At 41.6% G+C, this 18,984-nt stretch overlaps 1 protein-coding gene across 1 annotated transcript in view; it reads left to right on the top strand.

Moving 5' to 3' along the window:
• The window catches only part of PGGT1B (protein geranylgeranyltransferase type I subunit beta), a 62,955-nt gene that overhangs the window by 31,321 nt on the left and 12,650 nt on the right, over positions 1-18,984 (top strand). The window contains exons 5-7 of the mRNA XM_003980663.4: positions 1,738-1,870; positions 8,182-8,227; positions 17,458-17,642. Of these exons, the coding sequence (XP_003980712.1) occupies positions 1,738-1,870; positions 8,182-8,227; positions 17,458-17,642 (364 nt within the window). The remainder of the gene's footprint in view (positions 1-1,737; positions 1,871-8,181; positions 8,228-17,457; positions 17,643-18,984) is intronic.

Below are 18,984 nucleotides of genomic sequence, written 5' to 3'. Positions count from 1 at the left end.
ACAGTACTGTACTAGAACTTTAGGGTTTATCATAAACCCATATTAGAACCACCTGAAGTTCACTGTACATACATAAAGTTAAATGCCTAATCAAAAAAAGAAAAAAAAGATCCAAGATTTTTTATGTGAGTAAAGAGAAATCACACTAGCAGAACTCTTTTCTTCCTCTCTGTTTTTAAGTGACACAGTAAATAGATTCATAAATAAGTGGTTGAATGGTTTCATTTGTAAGATGGATTTTAATTTACCTTCTCGGTGAAAAAAATGGATATTTTGAAGTAAGCATACATTTAGTCTGAACTTTTATTACTTAAGACATAGTGACTGGGGGGAGAAAGGGATGAACGCTGAATATTAGATGCTAGTGTAAGTGGTTTCAATGACATTTATAAAAGATAGAAAAAGAACTTAGTGTATTTATTAATATTTGGTGGTTTGTATGGTATATCTAGAGTTTTAAGGGGAAAATTGTTTTCAAATCTAGGAAATGACAAAGCAGTAGTGATCCTGTTTAGCGAAGAGATTTTGTAAACAAATTCTGCTATATTGTTAAGTCAGTGCTCCATCTATTAATAGCTCTATTTTCCTGTCAAGGTTTAAAAACACTGCTCTCGGGGAGCACCTGGGTGGCTCAGTCGGTTAAGCGTCTGACTCTTAGTTTCAGCTCAGGTCATGATCTCACGTTTGTGAGGCTGAGCCCCACATCAGGCTCTGCACTGGCAGCATGGAGGAGCTTGCTAGGGATTCTCTCTCTCCCTCTTTCTGCCCTTCCCCTGCTCGTGCATGCTCTCTCTCTCTCTCTGTCTCTGTCTGTCTCTCTCTCTCTCTCTCTAGACTTAAAAAAAAAAACAAAAAACCTTCCCTCAGGCATGTGGCTGGCTCAGTCAGTGGAGCATGTGACTCTTGACCTCCCAGTTGTGAGTTCAGACCCCACATTTGGTGTAGAGTTTACTTAAAATCTTGAAACACTGGTGTCATTAACTGAAAGATAAAGGTTATTGTCAAAGCAAATGATGATAAATACAATTAAAGAAAAAAAAAACCACTCCTCTCGGTAAGGGGAAGACTAATGTAGACACATAAGATATTTTATCATTAATTGGAAATACTGCAAAACTGAATCTTGACCTCAGCCAGCATATGTGACTGATACCTCCAAGTTTCGGTGTAGTCTTTGATTATTGCCACTGTATCCCTGTTTATAAATAAAGAAATAGATACCAGGCACAGACTGTTACTTCTCTTAAAACTAATGGAATAGGTAAAAATTGAATTACAGCACAATATGATCAGTTAGTGGTTATCTATATATACATTTGGAAGAAATTTCACACATCAAAACTTGGGTTTGGGAATTTCTTACTATTCAGTAGGTCCTGTGTTTTACCTGCTCCATTCCCCCCATTCTCACATTAGCGTGCCACAACTGTGGTAGGGAGCAAATAAACTTACTCTGAGTGGTAGCATCTGGTAAGGAGTAACTGGTAGTGTGGAAAGCTACCCAGAAATCAGAACTTGGGAGCAGAGGGTGATTTAGAGATCATTTTATATTTTTCGAGTACTAGTTCTATTTGTTGACTTAATACAAGTAGTATATGGTTTTTAAATCTGTATTTAATAATAGGTTTTTCTGTGACAAAAGACATGAAGCCCGTGTTTCTCACCCACCCTGCAAGAAAATAAAAAAAATAAATTCTGCTGCCATGTAATTGTGTGTCATACTGTTATTACTTCCAGTTTCTGCGCAGTCCCTGAAGGCAGTGAAAACGACATGCGATTTGTATACTGTGCTTCCTGCATTTGCTATATGCTCAACAACTGGTCTGGCATGGATATGAAAAAAGCCATCAATTACATTAGAAGAAGTATGGTGAGTTACGTTGATAAATCGACTATTTTAGATCATTATTGCTGCTATATGGGAGCTGCAGTAAAATGCACGTCTCCTCTTTCTTCCACCAAGAATCTGGAAATCAGGTTAGTAGCATTGCTTTTTAGATACTTTGTATAATCAGAACAGCCATATAGAGATAATTGTGAAGGGCAGATTGATTCATTGGCCATTAAAATTTAAATGTAATTTATGTCTGAAGAAACAAATGTCTTTACTAGAAAGAGATTGGTCAGCCCTAGAAGAAAAAAGAAGCAAAATCTCAAAGGCACATGTTTGATAAACTGTCCTCGCAGGGGTCAGTGGAGAGCCCTGGCCAAGCATAGTAGAGATTTATGGTGTCTTTGAGGAGACTGTTTCTATATTTGGTGTGAGGTGGGAGTTCTGTAAGTCATTTGACTAGCAGAGACCAAATATAACAAGATTGACTGGGCTAGCAATAGATTTTTGGATCATTTTTGTTAATACTTTGACGTGTGCTTTTTTTTTTTCAATCTAAGGTTTATTTTTAAGGAGAATATCAAATGGAAATGTTATTCTTTCACAGTACAATTTAATCTTCTCATTGGCAGTAGTAAGGAAAGCTCAGTCTCAGCCAGAATTATCTTTTGCTTTACTTTTTCGTCTCTTATATGAAACTGGAGACGTAGAAGTGTTGCTTCCCAAGTTTATTACTTCCCGAATACTGAGTTTTTAGTTTTAAAGATTAGACTATTTTCGGCTGTTAATTCAACTTTCACTTAGTGTTTCAAAATGAAAATTAATTTCTTAGAGGAATGAAATTGTTTTTAATTGAATGTGTGAATGTGGATCAGATTTTATAGAATGTGGATCAGGCATTTTTAAAAGCCTGTGGAGTCCAAAAGAACAGAGCCTGAAAAGGAGTTTTAAAAGAAACAGAGATTTATGTGCTGTAGAAGGATAGGTGATGATGTGGTTTGGCATGAACACTAAGGAAGTGACCCTGTGTCACTCCTCAGCGTGTTGTCTTTGGGAGTGTAGCATACTGACTTGCCCTGTTACCAGTGATAGTAACTTTTGATCACTCGATTAAGGTGGTGTATGCCGTATTTTTCTCTGTAGAGTTAGAATTTTTCCACCTAGAAGGATTCAGTATCTTGTGGCGAGATGTTTTGGAGACTGTCAAATAATCTGTCCTTCATCAGACTTTATTCAACTATAATAAGATTGTCTGGGCTAACAGGTTCTTTGCTAGTGTTGGTATGCAATTGATTTTCCAGCTGTGTCATTTCTTCTGTAATTTTCAGTTGAAATTCTGCTTTTAGAAAAAGCTTTCCCTTTACCTCTGTCTATCCATATCACCTTGAACTCCAGATTCTTATTTGATCCAGTGGGCTATTACCTGTTACTATCATTATATATTTTAATGGTCAGATTGTCCCAGATTCAGCCGGTGAGAACCCCTTCAAGCAGATGCTTGTGCCTTTTTTTGTCTCTCCCCCTGTATGCTTTGAGCAGCCCTTTGCTTTCTGCCACAAGATATTCCAGGTTCATCTTTTACTTTCCTAGCGATAGCCCAGGCATCGATCATTTTTTCAAGGAGCCCTGGTTCTTATCGGAGGATGGTGTGTAGAAATGAGGATTTGGGCCCTGGCTATGATCATGGTCCTGGGTAGCATTGCTTCTAGCCCCTCTCTCAGCAAGCCAAGCTAGGAAATGTGTACATGCATGCATCTATACACAAACACACCCTCCCTTACACATACCTCTCTGTTACTTTATATATGTATTAAAAACCGTGAGTCCTGTTGATGCCTCGGATTTTAGTCCAACACCACAGAGTTCCTTTCTGTTTAATATTTATTTATTTTTGAGAGGGTGGGGAGGAAGGGAGGGGCAGAGAGAAGGAGAGAGAGAATCCCAAGCAGGCTCTGTGCTGTCAGAGCTCAATGCGGGGCTCGATGTCCTGAACCATGAGATCATGACCTGAGCCAAAACCAAGAGTTGTATACTTAGCCTACTGAGCCACCCAGGCGCCCTCCACAGAGTTCCTTTTTAATCATCCTCCTTTTTTTGTTTTTTTGTAACTCCCTTTTCTGATGGTGACCAACCTGGTTACCATTATCCAGAATACATTGTCTCTTTGTTTTGAACCTGAGGGTATGTAAATCAAAATACCATATTTAAGAAATACTTGAGTTACTTCTTTTATTCCCCCCTTTACTATGGTTATGTTATTTTTTTTAATATAGTTGAGTTTGTTTCTGTTTGGGTTCCATTTTAGAGTTTGCCCCAATTTTGTTGATTTTTTTAAAAACTTACTTAATATTTGGGGGCACCTGGGTGGCTCAGTCAGTTAAGTATCTGACTTTGGCTCAGGTCATGATCTCATGGTTCGTGGGTTCAAGCCCCATGTCGGGCTCTGTGCTGACTGCTCAGAGCCTGCAGCATGGTTCAGATTCTGTCTCTGGCTCTCTCTGCCCCTCCCTTGCTTGTGCTCTGTCTCTAAAATAAATACTAAAAAAAATTTTTAAAACTTACTTAATATTTGAAATACTGACTTGGTTCTGAAAGTGAGAGCTGTACAAAAAGAGATATTCCAAGATGTGTAACTCCCTGTCTCCTGTCCCTTTTGTCTTTGCTCCCTTCCTAACTCCCCCTTTCCTAACATTTGTTTTTACCACCACTCTGTAGGGAACCAATCTCATTAGTGTTTGGTTTGGCCTTCCTGTATTTCTTCTTGATGAGCAGATATGTACATTTTTTTAAAAGTTTATTTATTTATTTTGAGAACGAGGGAGAGCATGGGGAGGAGGGGGAGAGAAAGAGAGGAGAGAGAGAATCCCAAGCAGGCTCCATACTGTCAGCACAGAGTCTAGTATGGGGCTCGAACTCAGGGACCGTGAGAGCACGACCTGAGCCAAAATCAAGAGTCGAATGCTTAACTGACTAAGCCACGCAGGCACCCCCAGATGTGTACGTTTTTATTGTTCATTCTTATCAAAAAAACTAAGATACTTAGTTTTGTACTATTCCATTCCATAAATGACTTTTTTGAATTCTTCCATAGGTGGAGTACATATTTTCCGAATGTAAACAGTGTTGAAACTAATAACCATCTTCATATGCATTTATGTGTTGGAGACAGATTTTCAGAATGAATTCCTAATAGTGCGGTTTTTTGATCTAAAGGAAAATACATATTTAGTTTTATCAGATGTTGCCATTTTCTCTCCAAAAAAGGGGTGGACCAGTTTATATTCCCAGCACTGTAGGAGAGTGCCTTTTCCACACTGCCTCTCAGTGGAATGAGTTGTCGTCCTCTTTAATTTTTGTCCGTCTTGTGTGGGTGAGAAATGCTCTCTCGGTGTATTTTTAATTTGCATTTCGAGTGAGCTTGACCATTTTCTGCACTCCCAGGACTCTACAGAACCAGGCGACAGGCCACATTTAGCCTATAGCCCATAGTTAGCTAACCCCAAGTTCCAGTCTGTTTTTTGCTTTGTTCTCTAGGTACTCCAATTTTGTGTATGTTCTTTCTTCTTTGCTTGTCTTTCATTTCAGTCATTTTCTCTCTGACCTTTTTGACTTCTGCATCCCAGTTTTAGTCTCTTGACTGTTTTCTGCCTTTTCTTCAGTGTCCCTTATTGTCTTTTCTTTTGAGACTACTATTCCTTGGTCTTATTATTCCTTATTTTCTTCTGTTTCTTCCCTGCAGTCATTGAACTTCATTTCTTCCTACTGTTTGTCCTTTCTGTTCTTAATTTTCAGTTTCATTTTCATACCCTCAGCTGCTTGCTTGATAGTAAGCACCTGAGTTTGGGGTGCTGTATTACAATTTTCTTCTGTTTTATGGCCATTTTGGGGAAATGGGGGCAGATTTGCATACACCGAGATGTTTTCATTCATTTGCTGTGTTTTCTTTCCAGAGTTACTTCATAAAGATTTGTCTGTTAGTCATTTCATGGATATTCTTTTTTCTTACACAAGCCCCTATTTGAGTGTACTCTTGGGGTGCCTGAGTGGTTCAGTTGGTAAAGTTTCCAACTCGGTTTGGGCTTAGGTTATGAACTCACAGTTGGGTGAGATTGAGCCCCACACCGGGCTCTGTGCTGACAGTGCCGAGCCTGCTTGGAATTTCTTTCTCCCTCTCTCTCTGCCCCTTGCTGGCTCTCTCTCTCTCTCTCTCTCTCTCTCTCTCTCTCTCAAAAAATAAGTATTTTTTAAAAACCCAGAGTGCACTCTTTTCAATCAACCAAGTGTGACTTCTTTCATGAGTTTTTGTGGAGTTTGATTTTGTGGTGGTTTTGTGTTTGTCTTTTTCATGCTGGGGAAAGTGTTGTGTGTTCATGATTTTCTGGTAGGAGAGAGGTTGTTTCTCTTGTTTCTCAGGGTCTCTTAATGTTGCTCCTTTGAGCATCCTTTATTACCTGATCTGCAGAGGGCCTGTCTCCCTTCCTTGTTAACTTGATTTACCAAAGTCATGCCCTGTGAGTGCTGTAGACTCTGAGGTCCTTTCCAGCAGTCAGGGCTCTGTTCTGCCAGAACTTAGGCCGTCCAGGCAGCGCTCGCTTTGCATGGTGGAGCCAGACTGTGACAGAGACTGTGACAGAGACTGTCACTGTCACTTCAGCTGAAGTGAGGACAGTGATCTAAGTCATGGGGGGGCAGGAAGGAATCAGCACTGCTCTGTGACCCGTACCAACTTGTTGCCACAATGTCAAACTCTCTAGCAGTTACAGATGTACAGAGAATTTTTTTAAGTGGTGAAACCAGTTTTAGTACATTGTAATTTAAAACATTAGAAATAGTGAGAGTTAAAGTGTTTGGGGAAAAAAAAAGTATATGTATAGAGGGAGAGAGAGGAGGGAGAGGGAGTAGTTTGAACGGTGTTTCCTTGGTTTTGTTGTGTAACTTACGATACGGGGTAAACATCTTTTCTGTCATGGTAAATGATTAGACTCCTTCCTAGGTTTGTAGCAGCATCCAACCTTTTATCCTTTGTGGTGTCATTGTTGTGAAATAACTTGAAGGATTCCTTTCCTGTGAAGTTTTTTGCCAGCATCCCTTCTCTAGAATGTCTCCATCCTTGTCATCATGGCCATTGTCCCCACTTAGATGCTCTGCCTTCACTTACTCTTCTGACGTCGTATCTGGTCTCAGACAGTGGTGCTGTCCATATTCTTATGATCAGCTATTTCTAAACTCCGTGTTTGATCTCATTTTCACTTCTAGTGGTACTGCTTTTCGTTTCTTTACTGCACTTTTATCTTTGGTGGCCAGTCTGTTCTTCTGGTTCTGTTTTTGGAAAACGTCATGTGGGTTTATTACTAAGACAAAGAGACAACGCACCCCTACGCTTTGCTGTCCGTGCATGAACTGAATAATAAGCGCAGTGACCCGTGACTAACAGACTTTGAAAAAGAGGACTGGATTGGTTACTGATTGTGATGCACATCTGTTATTCACGTAGCGATTTGTGAGCTGAGGTGCTAGCATCAAGTTTGTACTCCGCGCAGTTGCCCACAGTTAATACACCGTGGGGACTGACATTTGAATCCGTATCGTGTTGTTTAAGTTATGGTACCCAGACTTCGTAATATCAGATCTGCACAAAGCAAAGACTGCCTGTCCTTCGCCAGCCTAGGGTGGACCTTCTCCTTTTGGCAGTAATTTTAGATGAGTCTCAGGCCTCCCATTGGCTCCCTGCCACTCCCTTCCTCACGATTTTCCGTACACTTCCCTCACTCTCTGCAGAAAGGTGGCGGGATGTGAGAGGCAGCTTGCTGGGATTTGACGTTTCTTTTTCTACAGGCAGGTAATTTATAGCTTCGTGTGTCTTCCAGCTTCTCTAAGGTTTCAGTTTTATATAGTTGCATTGTTGTTCTATTTTGATTTTGCAGGATGTATGAGGAGATCCAAAGGTAGGCAGGCACTGTGATCCTTGGCTGCCCAAAAGTCTCAAAATAGACTTGTTTCATGTTTATAATATTTTATGAGTATAGAGTCTCCATTTTCCTTAAACTTGTATATTCTTGCAATAGGAAAAGAGTAAGGCTTGGGTCTTTTTATTGGTAGAAATCAAATCTATAGATGCTATCTGAACAATCTATCTCAGAATGTGCAAACTGTGTGCATTTAGTGATTTCACTTGGTGGATAAGATCAGGTACTTGAAAATGCTCGAACTACCCCTTTGTAGGAAAGAGTGAGTATTTTAGAAGATATAAGGGAGAAATAAAAGTGGATCAAGAAACAAAAAATTAGCATGAGGACTTACTTATTTTTTATCCTTTCCCTATTAAACTGAACGATGTTTTTCTTTTTCAGTCCTATGACAATGGGCTGGCACAGGGAGCTGGACTTGAATCTCATGGTAAGACATCTTAACATAAATGAACGTGTAGTTTCTTTTGTCCCTTTAAATAACATCATGGTGTCTTCGACATTGAGGCCCCCAGAAGTTTGTGTCAGCCTGTGGCACGGCCTGGCTGTCTTCTTTCCTACTCCTTTCTTTTGACAACTTGTGCCAGTTTGAACCGCTCCTTGGTCAGTAATCAGAGATTATTCAGACGGGATATTCATACTTTTCTAGTAATGTTTTCTATTTACCTATTTGAGTGTTAGCTGCATGAAAATATCCTGGGGTGATTTCTCAAGCTAGCACTAGAAAACACCAAGTTTTCTTGTTTGGCATAATGCTAAAGGGCTCGATGCAGAATTGTTAGGCATGAATTTGTGAAGAAAGGAACATTTTTAATCTAATAGTCTTTAGTCATAGTCAGAAAACGTTTTGCTGCATAGAGTATGTGCATTGATACAATTTCTCCTTTCCCCATTTTCCCCACTTTGGGCGGAACTAGAATACAGGGAGATAATGCACTTCATTTGTCAGCACATCAGTAGCCTGATGTCTTTCAAATTGACTATTCGCATGTAGGAGTAAATAAACTGACATGCTCTTTAAATTTCTTCTTTTTAAAAGATTTATTTTTGGGTAATCTCTACCTCCAAGTGTGGGGATCGAACTCACAACCCCGAGATCAAAGTCGCACACTCCACTATGGGAGCAGCCAGGCGCCCCAGCCATGCTCTTTTTTTTTTTAAAAAGAGAGAGCCTAGGGGTGCCTGGGTGGCTCAGTTGGTTGAGCATCTGACTTCGACTCAGGTCATGATCTCGCACTTCGTGGGTTCGGGCCCCGCGTCAGGTTCTATGCTGACAACTCGGAGCCTGGAGCCTGCCTCGGATTTTGTGCCTCCCTCTCTCTCTGCCACAACCCACTCGCACTCTGTCTCTGTCTCTCTCAAAAATAAATAAACATGGAAAAAAAAAAAAGAGGGAGAGAGAGAGCCTAGATCAAGGAGGCTCTCTGAGTGAACTCCTTAGGTTTCCTCTTTATTACTGCAACCTGTCTGTGCCTGCAGCATGGCAGAGCAGTGAGAATGGGTCTCAGCCCTGGTACCCGCAATGGGACCTGGCTCCTCAATCTCTCTGACAAACTGGAAATAATTGGATCTTTCTTTAACTTTAAGATTGTTGTTAGGATTCCGAGAGATAAGGGGGAAAGTGGTTTGTAAACTATAAAACACGTTTTATAAAAGGACACTTTTTACATACACTCTCTGGCCCTGAATCTTTGGATTTCCCCGGGGACCTTGTCCTCGCAGGTCTCTCCTCCCTGTCACGCATCTTCACTCCCTCCTTCGATGTAGGTATTTGTAAAGTGTGTATCGCTAAGGGGTATGTAGCGGACTGTGTCAGCGTTTCCTCTGAAGCCATCCTGTAGTTGGGACGCCATGATTCCATGTGTGCCTGAGTCTGTGTGAGATCGGGGCTGCGGCAAGCCGCCATAGTCTTTCTGTCACTGGTCACCACCACTTGGTGAGGAGGGATGTGTACCTGTACTTGTGCAAAGGGGAAGTCTGGTGTCTGCGAATTTCCCAGAAGAGAAGGTCTCGTGCTCGCTGTTGTAGAGGGTGTTAACGGGCACTCTGGCTGAGGGGAGTCGTTACCAGTAGGGGAGACTGTGGAACAGACGCTGTTGTTCCCGGGCAATTGGGATTGCATTCGCCGGGACAGGAAACCGAGGGCCACTCAGACATGATACTCTTTGACAGATCCTGTCAGGAAAAAATCTTGCCGAGTCACGCTAGGCGTGATTTTAAGTCTGTGTGACTTGAATAGGATTACGCCCATCAAGATCATCAGTCATGGACCGTGGTTCCAGCCAGAAAGCTTACATCTTTCTTTTCTCTCTAAAGTTTTGGGTTGAAGACCCAAAGCCCTGGAGGAGGGCGTCCCACTCAGAGTGCCACAGTGTGTTGGTGTCCTGTGAGTGGGCTCCAGGTATGCCGGGATGCTGCTCCCTCCACCTTTGGGACAGCTGAGCAGAGCTGTGTGTCTGGAATCTCCAGCAAGATGGCCTTTGACCAGGAGCCCCTCTTAGGGCACCACAGTCAGCCTACAACAGTGTGTCTACATAGTGCACCTACACAGTGTGTCTACGCAGTGAGCCTACCACATTGTGTCTACACAGTGTGTCTACACGGTGCCTACACAGTGAGTCTACCACAGTGTACCCACACAGTCTACCACAGTGAGTTTACACAGTGCATCTACACAGTGTGTCTAAACAGTGAGACTACACTGTGTCTATGCAGTGCACCTGCAGTCTGCCATAATGCGTCTACAATGTGTCTGCACAGTGCATCTATGCAGTGAACCTACACAGTGTGCCTACATAGTCTACCACCGTGCGTCTACACAGTGTGTCTACCACAGTGATCCTATACAATGAGCCTGTATAGTGATCCTACACAGCGCGCCTACACAGGTCAGGTATTACCGTGTTCTTGGTGTGCCGTGAGGTTAGGTGGTGGCTGTGGCTTTCCTTCCCTGCTTTCCATTCCTTCTCTGCGCTGCAAAAACTCTTCCTCAGAAGTCAGCCTACAGTTTGGCCGCCCTTCTTGTCTTTATCTTCTCCCTTCTTCTTTCTGTTAATCTTTTTAGACTAGCAGTCCAAATACACTATTCACCTTTCTACACGAGGGGCTTGTTCTTCAACCTTCTGTGTAAGCCTTCAGCAACTTTGGAAGTTTCTCATTTAAAGTCTTGAGTGGTTGACATTTCAAACCGTTGTCACCTTCTCACTCCTCACCTTGTTTGTTGAAGCCCCGGGAGCTGTCAGCCTCTCCCCTCCTTTCTGGAAGCATACGCTCCAAGTGCCTGGCTTCCTCACAGGCTGTCTCTGGCTCCTTCACTGTGTTTGTGTCTTCCTCTCTCACCCGTACCTCGACCCACCTTTCTTCTTCCCTTTGAGCCATTCATCTTTCTGAATCTCCAGGTTGTTCTTTCTTGTACTTGCTGTTCTGTGTTCTCCACCCTCACCTCGAGCTTACGTTTGGCTTTGTTTCATATCCCTCAAGTCTTGGCTCAGATGATTTGCTTTTAATGATCATTTTTGAGATTGCAAATCACCCACATCATATGCACATGCTCTGCTCCCTATCCCCTTGTCTGTTTTTCTGTGAATTATATTTTATCGGTTTGTTCATTGTCTCTCTGTCCCCACCTGAGAACAGAGATCTTTGCCTCTTTTAGTCACTCCTTATCCCCCACACGTATAAGTGTGGCACACACTTGGATGAACTAATGGTTGGTTCTTTATTAATCATCCCTGTGCTACGGCTCCCAGCACTCTCTCTCCAGATCTGTACTGTTGCTTTGGACATACAAGCTCCCTTCCACTTGCCTGCCAGGCACCTCTCCCTTCAGAGCACTTCATCTCAAGTTGCACACTTTTAAAACATGGTTTTCTTCTTTCACCCAAGCGTGTATTTGCTATTCAGGAATGCAGAACAGCTCCTACCAGATCTGCTGGTTTTTCTGTCCGTATGAGCCAGATATCCAGAATTTGGGACATATGATCTCATGTTGTATTTTATTTTGCTGTTCTGTTTTTTTATTTGCATTTATACCAGTTTTCCCCCATAGTTTATAATCCTTGATCTACAGAGTGGAAGGACAGGAAGTTATTATTGAGCAGCTGCTCTGTGCCAGCTACCATTTAGTCTCTTTAATCCTCACACCAGCCGTCTGAGAGTGGGAATCTTTGTATGCGATCAGAGAAGCAAAACCACCGTGAGTAGTAGAGGATAGGGATTTATTGTAGGAATAAGGTTACACACAGTTTTGGAAGAGGATGGAGAAGTAAGGCCTAAAAGGGGAAGTCGATTTGTCGGAGAAAAGTCACTGACAAGCCCTCTTGAAGCCCTGGCCCAGGTGGACCATGAGACCTGGCTGGAGAATCTGGAAAGCCACATGGAGCTGCCCGAACAGGACTGTGTTAGTGGGCTCCAGTGGGGGCTGCTGCTCCGGCATCTGGCTATGGGCCTCGGGTCCCCAGGGCAGGGAGTAAAGCGGACTCACTTTCTGAATATTTGGGGGATGGGGGGGGGGCGGGGGCGGGGGGCCGAGTTGAAACCTCCCAGCACCTCTGCCTTTGTCCCCCGCCTCCCTGAACCCCCAGCCAGGATAGTGGCTGCTGCTTCTTTTCCTTCTCACACATCTTACCCAGATTTCTCAGACTCCAGACCGGATAGGGAAGGGGATTCTGGGAAGCAGAATCCTGGCTTAGCCAAGTTGACATGATACCAAACCATCGCAGTAGCCATTGTCATTTTACTGAGTGTGACTTAACCTAGTAGGCTCATGTATCTGGTACGTGTCAGCCCAGATGAAACCCTGTGCTTGCTCAGCAGTGTCTTTCTTTTTCTTTTTTCTTTCTTTCTTTCTTTCTTTCTTTCTTTCTTTCTTTCTTTCTTTCTTTCTTTCTTTCTTTCTTTTCTTTTCTTTTCTTTTCTTTTCTTTTCTTTTCTTTTCTTTTCTTTTCTTTTCTTTTCTTTTCTTTTCTTTTCTCTTTTCCTTTCCTTTCCTTTCCTTTCCTTTCCTTTCCTTTCCTTTCCTTTCCTTTCCTTTCCTTTCCTTTCTTCTCTTTCTTTCATTATTCTCTTTCTTTCTTTCTTTCTTTCTTTCTTTCTTTCTTTCTTTCTTTCTTTCTTTCTTTTTTAATGTTTTTTAATTTATTTTGATAGAGCACAAACGGGAGGGTCAGAGAGTCAGGGAGAGAGAGAATCTCAAGCAGGCTCCACACTGTCAGCGCAGAGCCTGACGTGGGGCTTGATCCCATCAATCTGGAGACCATGAGCTGAGCCGAAATCAAGAGTCCCAAGAGTTCGCTGCCCAACCGACTGAGTCACCCAGGTGCTTCTCAGCAGTGACTTCGTGCCCTCATTTTAGTTCTCCATGCCCCTTTCCAGCCTAGCTTTGTAGACCGCTCGTGAGTGACCCCTGCCGTGCATTCCAGGCTGCAGAGAACACATATTCCCCAAATGTCCTCACATGCCCTTTCACCTCCGGGCTTGGCGAATACTGTCCGTCGTTTGCCTGAAGTGTTTTCCTCCACCTGCTGCTCCTCTTTTCCCTTCCCCTGAAACCTCCAGAGTTTTGCCTGTCTTCCTGTGCCTTGTTCCATTCCCTGTGTAAGGCTGTCCGTGGTATCTCATCGCCCAGCCCCGAGCAGCTGCTCCCTTTTCTGTGTTCCTTGTAACACCTGGCTCATACCATTTTCGCATGTGCCTTGTCTTCTGTGCCAGATGTCTCATTCGTGTCTGACTCCGCTTGCCCTCATACGTTGTGGTTGTCCAGTAAGTATTTGAATTGGTTGTGCTCCGTCCTTCTCTGCGTCCTGAAGCTGGGGAGGCCGAGTCTGGGCTGTGTACCTGTGCCGTGGCTCATCTGCTTTTCTCCCGCTGCTGCCGAGAGCCCGTTCGTCCTGCAGACAACACAGGCACATGATATCCTTCTAGGCTGTGACCATCAGATATGACGATCCCTTCTTATCCTAGTGAGTGAGTGGCTTATGCGCTAGTACAGTTGTAGGGTAAAATGCTCTTGTGTCTGGAAGAACTGGGTTTTCTTGCTTTGCTAGGATTAAAGCTGTTTTTTTCTCTCAGGATTCATAATATAAAAGTAATAGGTCAGATAAGTTGATGTGATTCCATGAGTCTTCGAGAACATCTCTACTCCTTAATCCAAAAGAGAAATACTCAACTTTTGGGCCTAATTTCACCTAAGCATTCAGTTCCCTTGAGTTTTCCTCACTTTACCTTTTCCAGGTGTTTAAGTATAAAATGGTATAGTTACTGTTATTTATGTACCATTTTATTCCTAGCTGTGTTATTGTTAACCATCTTAAATTATGTATTTCAGAGTACGTGGATTCCTTCAGATAATTTGGTACATGCAAATAAATACTAAGAGAATGCTTAAAATTGGGTTTTAACACCTTATGGGAGCATTTAGTTAACTTACACCTGTTATACTGTTAAACTGTAGGTAAGTCCTAGCATCCAGGACTAGAGTCAGGAATACCTCCTTCACCCTGCCCCTGGGAGAACTGAGGTAGATTGTTAGAGAGACGCGACCTCGGTGGTCCCTTCCATCTGTGATGTCTTGTGACTACAGCATTCTGCACATGGTAACTATCCATGTGGCTGAAGTGTCGCGCTTCAGGTGGCAAACTCAGCGGTTTTGATCTTTCTCTTTGCGTGTGTGTTAATATCTCTTGCCATAATAGCCTTCGGTAAAGAAGGGTATTTTACCAAGGCATAATGAACACAACTTAACCTTTTCTTGAATTCAGATAATTATTATGAGAAGCAATTTTGTGTTATACTTTAACGATGTAATATTCTTGAAATTTTTTGAAGCTTGTAGGGTCATTGACATAACCTTATTTAGCTCTTTGGGGGATAAATAAATAATAATTATTATATAAACAAATATATGAATATATAGAATATATAAATAAATATATAAGTAATTTAGGAAATTATGTCAGAGAGTTGACTATTTCTCTTCTGGATTAAGTAGAAATATTTTGGAAGACTCATGGAATCATATTAGCTTTTCTGGCCTATTACTTTTATATCATGAATCCTGAGAGAAAAAAGAGTTTCTGGGGCACCTGGGTAGCTCATTTGGTTAAGTGTCTGACTCTTGGTTTCCGCTCAGGTCATGATCTCACAATTTATGGGTTAGAGCCCTGTGTCAGGCTCTGTGCTGTCAGCGTGGGATTCTCTCTCTCTGTCTCTCTCCCTCCTTCTTTCTCTCGCCCCCCTCAAAATAAATAAATAAACTTAAAAAAATAGGAGTTCCTGTGCCTACTTTTTTATGGTGTTTCTTAATTGACTTACTGAGATGTTATCTGACTTTTCTTGCTGTGTTTATATCTGCCTCTAATACTCTTCTAACATAATACTTTTAATCCAGGTTTTAGAAATACTTTTTTAGAATTTTGTGTAAAACAAGAACCTCTCAGGGGTAAATGTTGGTAAATGAATTTTAGCTTAAAGCATAGACTTTGTAGTAAGTGTTTTTGGCTACTCAGAGCTCAGACTTACTTAAGAAGCTATCATTGTGCAAAACTGGTGATTGGGCAAAGTAAAGAGTATTTTTACTTTGAATTGTGCCAGTTTGCTTTTAAAGAATCCTAACAAGTAATTTGGAGAGTAACAGTTAAGTGCCTCTTTTTACTTTTGGTAGTTTTTTGTTTTGTTTTCTTTTGGCTTTGTTTTTAAAATTTTATTTAAGTAATCTCTCCACCCACCGTGGGGCTTGAACTCAGGACCCTGAGATGAAGAGTCACGTGTTCCTCTGACTGAGCCAGCCAGGCCCCCTTACTTTTTTGTAGTTAATGAATATTTGTTATCTTTTGGAGACTTTATTTTTAATGATGTAATGATACCTGAAGTCGTGGCCAGGTTGTCATGAAAGAGAAATTGAAATTGGTAGGTTACTAAAGAGGCAATAAAATTAGTTGCTTAATAGGAATTATTCTAAAAGGTTATTATAAATTTGTTTTATTTTTCTAATTCATTCATGACTAACATAGATCTCTCAAGTCACTGGAAAAAATTCTGAAGATTAAATAGTATTATTGTTTTATTTTATTGAGAGAGAAGGCACAGGTGAGTGAGGGGCTGAGGTGGGGGGGGTGGTGGTTGAGAGAGAAAGAGTGAGAGAGAGAGAGAGAAATGGGCCTCACCCGAAGCAGGGCTCGAGTTCACCCAAAGTGGGGCTCGATCTCACCATGAGATCATGACCTGAGCTGAAGTCAGATGCTTAACGACTGAGCCACCCAGGCACCCTGACAGTGACTTTTTTTTAATGTGATGGCTGCCCTGAGTTTTCTAGAGGGAATGCGCACTTTCCTTTGCCAGAGAATGCATGCAAGCATTGTAACAGCAAAAGGAAAGTTGAAGGAGGAAAGGAAAGGAAAGGGAAAGGAAAAGGGAAGGATGAAGTATATTAGAAAGCATCCATGTATATTGCTGAAATTTATCACTAGCTGAAGTCGTGATAAATTGGAAATATAAGTATTTTCATATTGTTTGGACTTGACAGCAGATAGTGCCAGTGCAAAGTTGTTTCTTTTCCTTTGTGGAAAAAGACTGACTTTTCAATTCCAAAGGAAAGGAATCACCTTTCCAAGTGTATTGGTTTCCTGTTGCTGCTGTAACATTTTTGCCTCAAAATTAGGGGTATAAAACAACACAAATGTATTCTCTTACAGTTCTGGAAGACAAGTCTGAACTGCACTTTATAGGGCTAAAATCAAGATGTTGACAGGGCTGGTTCTTTCTGGAGGCACCAAGGGAGAATCTCTTCCTTTGCTTCTGCTAGCTTCTAGTGGCTGCCGGTGTCCCCGCTGTGTTGCCAAGTCAGTCCATAGTCACAGCGCCTCCTCTGTAGTTTAATCTCCCTCTGCCCCGCTTCATAAGGACACTGTGGTTGCATTTAGGGCCCTCCTAGATAGTCCAAGACAGTCCCTCCAACGAGAGATCTGTGATCACATTTGCAAAGTCCTTCTTGCCATAGGAGGTAACATTGACGTGGTCCAGGCATTAGGGCCTGGACGTGTCTCTCTTTGGGGTGCGTCCTTCAATCTACCACAGTGAATGGGACTCACTGTGCATGTCTTTCCTGATAGGCTTTTCTCCTCACCCCGCCCCCAGCACCCTCACTCAGACTTTCCTTCCTTAAATTTTTTAAGCTGAGTAGGTCTTTCTGCATATCCGCTTCTAGCTTGTCTGTGCTACATGTCATAATTAGTCCGTAGTCTCAGGCAAGTGGCACCACGGTTCATGAGCATTGGGCCATCTTCAGAGGAATTAAATCAGACTTGGGTGACAGAGACCTGGACAGGGAGGAGTTGTCCTAGGTTTGAGTTTCAGCCCTTCCATTAAACCGTGTAATTTTGAACACGTTCCTTACCCTCCCAAGTCTTTTGTTTTTCATAAGTAGAGTATTTCTTACAGCTACATATTATTTTCAGTCATTTTCTGTTTCTTCAAATTAATATTAAAGACTTCAGTGCTTTGTGGTTATTTTAAAGGTGTAATTAATTGTCTTCTAAATTTACTCGTATCTGACTGTCTTCTAGAATTCTGTAACCACTATTTTTTTTTTCCTCCAGCCATTTTATACTGTTTTCCTGTGTATCTAGTTTGAAGTTTGAAGTATTGTGTGGTTTCAATTAACAGGAGGATCGACTTTTTGTGGCATTGCATCACTGTGTCTGATGGGTAAACTAGAAGAAGTTTTTTCAGAAAAAGAATTGAACCGGATAAAGAGGTGGTGTATAATGAGGCAACAAAATGGTTATCATGGAAGACCTAATAAGCCCGTAGACACCTGTTACTCTTTTTGGGTAGGAGCAACTCTAAAGGTAAGAGAAAAAAAGTCAAATTGAGAAACCTGTGCTCTGTGTTGATGTAAACTGTGCTCTAGAAGGTTTGGTCTTTGTCATGTTCATTAAATACTGCTACATTCTGGGACTCCTGGGTGGCTCAGTCGGTTAAGTGTCCGACTTTGACTCATGATCTCGCGGTCCATGAGTTCGAGAGTCGTGTCAGGCTCTGTGCTGACAGCTCAGAGCCTGGAGCCTGTTCCAGATTCTGTGTCTCCCTCTCTCTGTGACCCTCCCCGTTCATGCTCTGTCTCTCTCTGTCTCAAAAATAAATAAATGTTAAAAAAAAAATTTTTAAATACTGCTACATTCAGGCCACTTCATTTTTTCTGCTGCTCAGGCAAAGCTACTCTATGTATGGTTTTTTCCATAGAGTTCATTACCTGTTGTGCTTCTTGAAAATTTCCATTCTTATAAAACTTAAGTGGCCTAGAACGTAGTAAAAAAGCGTAAGGTACAAGGTGTAAGGTCGTAAGAAACTGGTTACCATAAATGACCAGTGGTCTCTCTAGAGTAGGGCTCTGTCTGAACGTGATCCCAAAAAAGGCTTTATGGGAAGTTATTAATCTGAAAAGATAAACCATGGGTCATTTCTTTAAAAACTATTTGTGATTTTTAGTTTTTTTTTTATCAGTTTATTTGCCTAACCCCAACGGATTGACATTTTTCTCCATCTCTTACCTTTTGTCATACCTAATGCCATAAGGTTATGAGCCACTAAGTACCCACAAGTTTTCTCTATCTTGAAGTTGCCTTTTCGCTTTTAAAATATATAATTTAATTCTGATACTCTGAAATCTAACAAAAGTCCATTCATCTTTTATGTAATATCCTATTTTCTAAAATTCTGAAATAAATTCTGAAAACAGAATGATGTAAAACTAAGTATATCTCCCTCTCTCTCCTCACTTCTATTGCCATTCCTCAAGTGTACCCCTTTGATTTTAATTAGGGAAAATTTCAAACATATTCAAAAGTAGAACAGTGTAATGAACCCCTGTGTGTCCACAGCTAGACTCATCAGCTTTTGTCACAAAGCCAGCCAGTCTTATCCATATTCCAGCTCCCTTCCCTCCCCATCACTGTATTATTTTAGGGCAGATTCCAGATACCATTTTTCGTATTATCTGGAAAATTTTCAGTGTAATTTCTAACTAGAAATAACCTTCTAAGAAACAGAACTATGGTGTCATTATCACATCTGAAAAATCAACCACAATTCCATGAAATCATTAACTAGTCAGTGATTATGTATATTTCCTATTGCATCACGTCAAGAGGCACATAATTTCTGTTTATCTCCCTGTGATCAAAGTGCTCC

The sequence above is a fragment of the Felis catus genome, chromosome A1 (genome assembly GCF_018350175.1).
Source record: "Felis catus isolate Fca126 chromosome A1, F.catus_Fca126_mat1.0, whole genome shotgun sequence".
In the NCBI taxonomy this organism is placed as follows: Eukaryota; Metazoa; Chordata; class Mammalia; order Carnivora; family Felidae; genus Felis; species Felis catus.
Note: the sequence above shows the minus strand (reverse complement) of the source record. Positions and strands in the feature narration are given on the sequence as shown.